Source organism: Protopterus annectens, chromosome 9.part0, assembly GCF_019279795.1.
Source record: "Protopterus annectens isolate FY-2018-M chromosome 9.part0, PAN1.0, whole genome shotgun sequence".
NCBI lineage: Eukaryota > Metazoa > Chordata > Ceratodontiformes > Protopteridae > Protopterus > Protopterus annectens.
In genome coordinates this window covers 796214243-796221652 of record NC_056743.1, presented here as the reverse complement: position 1 = coordinate 796221652, position 7410 = coordinate 796214243, and the positions used below count along the sequence as shown (strand labels likewise).

General features: G+C 42.4%; 1 protein-coding gene across 1 annotated transcript in view; it reads left to right on the top strand.

Annotated features, from left to right (window-relative positions):
• The window catches only part of LOC122811535 (methyltransferase-like protein 7A), a 260516-nt gene extending 253704 nt beyond the window's left edge, over positions 1–6812 (top strand). Inside the window, 1 exon segment of the mRNA XM_044083433.1 lies at positions 5835–6812. Coding sequence (XP_043939368.1) covers positions 5835–6071 — 237 coding nt within the window. The 3' untranslated portion in view covers positions 6072–6812.
• The last annotated feature ends 598 nt before the right edge of the window (positions 6813–7410 follow it).

Sequence of the window (7410 nt, the reverse complement as noted above, 5' to 3'; positions counted from 1 at the left end):
AGCGCATGGTCTAAATGACAGGAAACACGGCCATTCCAGCAGGTATGCAACACCCAAGAAAACTATATTCAAAAACAAAACATGCAGACGCTCTTCTGTGAAGAAACATTCTGACATGTAGATCTGCTCTGCAGGCGTGTCGCTAGGTACAAAACACACATTAAATCAGTTCACTCACAGCACAAGATTAAAGATATTGGAGGTAATATTACAGGCTACAGCTTAAATTCTAAAATATGACGGTTTGGCCAGTGTTAAGTGCATATACTTAAATACTGGGTCCAGAACGTAATTTATGCGACTTAGCGGCTAGACAGACTCTGTATCTTGGCAAGCCTGCATCTAAATGATTGTGCATTATAAAAGACAAGACGTACGTTGTTACTTTTAACGCATCACCAGGTCTCTCAATAATGTTAACTACAAGCCTAACACCAGTTTCACAAACGAAGATTTAATCTTCTGTTGGAGGAATTGGTAATGCAAATATACAGCAATTAAAACAGGATTCCATTTCCATACTGACCAACACAAAAGAGTTAAACCACAAGATCATATTAAACAGTCTGCTACCATTGCACAGCTACTGCCATCAGGTTCATAGGTTCATACTAGGCTATCTGCCCGAGGGCATTTACAAGCCTAGCCCATAGTTTTGTGGCTTACGCCACCCCTTTAGTATGGGGAACTATACCCATTATTTTGCTGTGCCTCTGTCGAGCAGTGACACTGAGGTAATCCCTGGGGTATATCTGCGATCTCCCATCCATTGGTCAAGATTTCTCTTGAACAAGGCCAGCGAGGTGCTCTGCCTCACATATACCGGGATTTTATTCCACAGCATAGGGAGTCTTTGGGTGATGAATCTATCCCTCCAGCACGTCCTATTAATAGCCGTGTCGAGGTTTAAGTCTCCGCCCTTGTGGCTCTGACGGATCTAGATTTTTGAGGTGAAGCATATTCATCAAATCTGGGTTTGACATGGCCTTGTATGTTAGGCAAAGGTCACCTCTGAGCAAGCGGTAAGCAACTGAATAGAGCTGGAGTTCTTTCAGTCGGGCAGCATAGGACAGATGTTTGAGACCCTTTATCCTTTTGGTGAGGAACTTTTGTGGCCTCCAGCTGCTGCAAGTGTCGGGTCAGATACATTCCGAATGGGGCATTGTACTCAATCATTGGTCTGATGAGTGATGAGTATAGGGAGACTATGACCTCCCTTGATCTAGATGAGAATCCCTTCATGATAAGGTGGGCAATGTAGAAGGTCTTCCTAACTACTTTAGCTACATGGGTGTCGAATGACAGACTACTATCAACCTGGGTCCCCAGGTCCCTGATAACTTCTTCTGTGCTCAGTGGATTGCCACCTATTTGGTAGCTAGGGGTAACCTTGTTTTTCCCGAAGGGTATGACTATGCATTTTTGGCATTTAACTTTAGGCCATGGCTCTGGCACCAGTTATCCGTTTCTGTGAGACCCTTCTGAAGGATATCTGTGTCAGATGTGTTTTCTACTATGGCCCAGTTTGCAGTCATCTGCAAACTTTGTCAGCCATAACCCTCCTGTTTTGCTTGTACTTGGAAAAGTAGATGCCAAACAAGAGTGGGCCCAGGACTGAGCCCTGTGGTACACCACTTGTGACAGGCTTTGAGTCTGACATGGCGCCAGCAACTCTGACCCTGTGGGTTCTGTCACTCAGCCAGTTTGCAACCCATCTTGTGATGTATGGGTTAACATTTAAGCTGATGAGTTTTTCAATGATACCCGAGTGGGGTATTGTATCGAAGGCCTTCGCCAGATCGAGGTAGGCTGTATGGACTGCCTTTCCTCATCAATGGCTTTGGTGACTGTTTGAAAAAGTCAACCAAGTTTAGAAGGCATGATCTGCCTTTGACAAAGCCAAACTGGGATGGATCCAAAGTCTGCAAATTCCCTATGTCTTTATTTATGAGGTCCATTATGATCCTCTCCATGGCTTTGCATATAAGGCTTGTGAAGCTAATGGGCCGGTAATTTCCAGGGTCGGTGGAGGCACCGCCTTTGTGAAGTGGGACCACAGTTGCAGTGCGCCACTCCTGGGTGCGTATCCAGAGGTAAGACTATGATTAAACAGCTGTCCTAGCTGTGGGTTTAATTCCTCGTTGAGTTAGTGGAGCACACAGCCGGGGACACCATCAGGTCCCATGGATGCTGTGTTTTTTGCTTTGGAGAGCAGTTCTCACTTGGGCGTTGGAGATGTTTGGGAGGCTGCAATCGCTGGTATAGATATCTCTCCTTTTGGGGAGGGGAGAAGTTTGCACTGAACCTGTCAGCCAGTATGTTGGCAATGTCTGTAGGATCAGTAATCTTCACATCATTTTGAACTAGTTCTGAGCATATCTGGGAGTTTCCTCCCAGGTTTCTAACATAGCTAAAGAAGGCCTTATGATTGTCTTTTGAGTCTTTAGCTATTTTTCTCTCAAAATTTGCTTTGGATGATTTTATGAGAGCTCTTAGTTTTTTACTTATAGTGATCAAGGGTGTCTTACCTTTTAAGGATTTTGCTCTATCTTGTAGTAGCTTCCTCCTTTGGTTGTAGAGTTTGTTTATGGCTGGGGTCCACCAGACTGGACGCTTGCCTTTGGTACAAAGAGTCTTTGTTTTGCTTGGGATTGCCTTATCCATGCAGTCCTGCAGGTGCTGGTAGAAGGCATTTGTAAGTGATTCAGCGGCTTGAGTACTGTTCTGCCTCGCCTGCGGGGCCTTAAAGGAGACCACACTAGTCTTTAGAAGTGTGAAGTCGGCTTTCGAGAAGTTCTTTACTGTGGTCTTTTATTTCAGGTGGGGTGGGATGAGGACCTCCAGCGAGATTAGTTTGTGATCTGATCTCACCAGTGAGGGGTATACTTCCGGTGTTGAACATTGTGCTCCCATGTTCGTGATGATGAGATCAAGTATGTTTTCTCCTCTTGTTGGGATGGTGACTAGTTGTTCCATGGCATTTGAGTTTATGAATTCCAGGAACTTTTGGGCTAGGGTGTTTGGGCTTGAGTAGTGTTCCCAGTCTATATTAGGGTAATTGAAGTCACCTAGTATGATGGTGTTTGGTGATACATTTATCCCCTCTAGTGTTTTCAGGAAGGCCATGTGAGGTTCCTGAGTTTGTGAGGGTGGCCTGTAGCATGCTACAATTTGCAGGGCAGTCTTGCCTATGGTTAATTGCACCTGGATGGTCTCCGATGCATCGTGCGTTGCCATCAGTCTTGAGGTGTGGGTGTCCTTGATGAATATGGATACCCAATCGTTATACCCTGCTATAGCAGGAAAAGACTATGAGCGAAAAACTTTCTTTAAAAAAATGGACAGTTGAGAGATATGATATGAGCAACAAACGTACAAAAATGTATACACTTTTAAAAACTTTTGAATTTACTGCCAAAAATAATACTTATGTAAAAAAAAATGCAGAAAAACTAGCGAGCACCATTTGAAGCAGGGGAACCAAACTACTCACTACATTATTTCACAGGGAAGCAAAACAAGAGTGGAGTATAGGTTTGCAGGCATTTTTAAGTAACTCAGTATCGTGGGTGGGATTGTGAGTACGTCATGAGTGATGTCACAAAAACGGGATGTGATTTCCCAAGTGAGTGACAGTGTTTCAGCTTCGGTCCGAGGCAGAAATGCAGTTTAAGAAACGAGCCAGTGCCCCTTTAAGATACATGCCTCAGCCATTTTGGCTCATTACAACACTGAGCCACCTCTCTTCTCGCATCCTCTTATCAAACCGTTCCTGAGAGGGGCAAATAACTTAAGGCCACCAAGGAGAGCACCCACCCCTGCTTGGGACCTCAACTTTGTACTGGAAAAGCTCATGCTTCTCCCCCCTTTGAACCTGCTGCATCAGCAGACTTAAAATTTCTCTCTTGGAAAACAGCCTTGCTTCTGGTCATCACTTCAGCTAGAAGAGTGTCTGAGCTACAAGCACTTATGGCTGTGGAAACCTTCATTATTTTCCATGCTGACAGGGTTTCCCTCAGGACTAATCCTTCTTCATGCCTAAAGTGGTGTCCAGTGTGGCTTTCAACCAATCCATCCATTTGCCAACTTTCTTCCCTAATCCTCAAAATAAAGGGGAAAGGATTGTGCACTTCTTGGACGTGTACAGACAGCTCAGATTCTACCTTGATAAGACTAAGCCCTTCCAAAAATCTGACCAGTTACAGCTTTGCAACAGGGGCTGAGGGCAAGGCCATTTCAAAACAATTTCCAAATGGATAGCACACTGCATCCATTTCTGCTACAAACACCATGGGAAACCAACCCCTCAGGGGGTCAGAACACATTCCACTAGGGCAACATCTACCTCTACAGCATTTCTCAGGGGAGTCCCTACCAGGGACATCCTGGAAGCTGCTACCTGGAATTCAGTACACACCTTCACCAAGCATTACCACCTGCCTATCTTTTTCCAAATCCAGGGCAGGTTTTGCAACATCAGTCCTGCAAGGCATACTAGCCAGCCCTAACTCTTCTTGACTGCCTCCACCCTTCTTCACCTTTGGGAATCCACCCAAGTGTGATGACTGCAACAGTGAAACACGAAGAACATAGTACAGTTGTGTACACTTACCATACATGTAGATGTTCAAGTGTATTCACTGTTGAAGTCCTGGTTTCCCTCCCTCCAGCTCCATGGTTTCTCTCTCTCTCGTCTCCTCTCTATGGCTATTACTTACCCCTTTCAGGGGTATTGGTATTGGTACTTCCTTTTACTGGTGGTGTTTTCCCCACCATAACTTAGCTCCCTATTTGTGGGGCTCCTGACATTTGGGGCAAGAAAAACTGATGTAATGGCATCAGCTACTTGTTTTTATATTCCTGACGACCTAATGTCATTCCTAGAGTGACAGCATCCAACGCAGAAATACTAAGTCTCTGGTATTCGGCCGACTGAGGGCTACCTGCAGGCAGATAACCCAAGTGTGATGACTGCGACAGTGAATACACTCGGACATGGTAAGTGTACACAACTGTACTATCTGTGTTGTCTGCTTCTGTCCTTCCTCAACTTCTCTCCATCTGTCCTTCTTCCATTATTATTTCTTAGTTCCTGATATGATTGTACTGGTTTTTACCTGGGTTTATTTATATGTTCAAGTTCCAGAGCAGAAACTGAGTTAATGTAGCAAATCTTTTTATTTTGTTTGAGAAAAGGGTCCTTTGTCCATTAGATAAAAGTTGGGTAAACTCAATCTAAGTTAACTAGATGGGCAGCAGGAGGTTATCGGTAAGGGGAGAAGTGTGAATTTTGGATCCAAAGTCTGGAGTGGCCAAAGTCCGATCTGGGTCGGATCTGAATACCAAAACATTGAAAGATGGCATCAGACAACACAGATCTATTGTTATAGTAAGTACATAACTTTTATTTCATCAACTGACTGTTCTTAAATAAATAAATGGCATAATTGCTGCCAGTATATTATGTCATTATTTCAAACAGTATTTATTATTTGCTCGTGAGGCAAATTATCATTTTACTCTTACATCTGAATTCGTTTTACTTGCTTTTTACATGGGACCTTGGTAAATTAGCTGCACTTTGTTTAAAGGTTATTTGATTCCCTAGGAAAAAGAATAAAGTTTATTGAAAGGACTATAAGCTTTATGAATGTTTTCTTGAAAAAGCAGGGGACTCTGAACAGGTCAGCCAGGAGATGTGGTACAATATATTGCATACTGTATTTGTGGTTTGTGCTTTACTGTATGGGAAACATAGAAAATAAATAATGCTTCATTAATTTAATCTAAGTGATTGTTTTAAAAAACAAAATGTTTTTTCTTTCTCATTAAAGGGAGGAGCCTTTTATTTTTTGGAACATGTAGCTGCAGATCCTGCAACCTGGACTTACTTCTTCCAGCATATTTTTGACCCTCTGTGGTGGTATTTTGGAGATGGCTGCAGCCTTACAGTGGAAACATGGCAGTATCTGGAGAATAGTGGCTTTTCTGATTTGAAATTGAAGCATTTGCATGCCCCGTTGGCTCTGCCTCTTGTACGCCCCCATATTCTAGGGTATGCAGTGAAGTAGAACTAGCAAGTCGAACAGACCAACAGACATTGTTATGGGGGATAAACTCCCTCTGTGGATTTTCATTCCAAGTGTGTATTTTGCTAAGGGAAATAACTTAATCATTTTGAATTGTAATTCTTGTGCTAAATTAAAACAGAAAAAAAGATTACTAGAAATCTGTAAACTTTTAATGAACATAGAAAACATTTTGGTCTTCACTTTATCTGCTGCCTTTGTAGAGGAAATAGTCTTTGAGAAAAAAGCTTTTCCCTAAAGAGAATAATGTGAGGAATTTCACAAGGAAGGTAAAATATTTATATAAATTTTTACTCTTGTGTTATTAAAACAAGTCAAGGTTGAAATTTATTAGAATCCTCAGTTTTTCTTTCTGAGGTACTGCAAAAAGTTAAACTAAAGGTGGCTGTATAGGTTCAGTGCCAAGCTGTATCTGTTATGTTCTAACATCTATATTCTATGCTTAACAGCTTATTTCAATCATTTCAGTCACAGGACACTATAAATCCATCAGCACGAATTTCATCTACTACAGTGTTAACCAGACCGACAATAGGATAGTAATTACAGAACAGTTTCATTTATAAATACCAGTATTAACATTTGTATTATAATGTTAGTTGATAGGACTGTGATTCTTAAACCCAGCCTGTGATAGTGCTTTATCTTGTGATAAATGGACTCTTGACATCTGTATTCTTTATTACTTGCATGCAAGCATTAAAGATCACCCTTTTCCAGCAATTGCAGTTTTGATCAATTTCAAGATGGCTGCCTGGATGAAGACCCATGTCATTTGGCTGTTGCCCTGTAGGGAATGAATAAGATAATTAACTGAGAGAGGGTCTAATTGGCTGTGAGTGCGAACACCTGCAAAAAATGTTTGGGGAGGCTATAATGACCCAAGAGCAGGGACAGGTTTTTAAACCTACCTCTGATTAGAGAATAATGGAATAATAGGTTTTGTATCATCATGCATTTGTGGTATTGTATGAGGAAGTCGGGAGTGTCAGAAAAGTATGTAAGAGTGGTACAGGATATGTACAAGGGTAGTGTGACAGTGGTGAGGTCTGCGGTGGGAGTGATGGATGCGTTTAAGGTGGAGGTGAGATTACATCAAGGATTAGCTCTGAGCCCTTTCTTATTTGCAATGGTGATGGACAGGTTGACAGACGAGATCAGACAGGAGTCCCCGTGGACTATGATGTTTGCAGATGACATTGTGATCTGTAGTAAGAGTAGGGACAGGTGGAGGAGACCCTGGAGAGGTGGAGATATGTTCTAGAGAGAAGAGGAATGAAGGTCAGCAGGGCTAAGACAGAATATGTGTGTGAATGAGAGG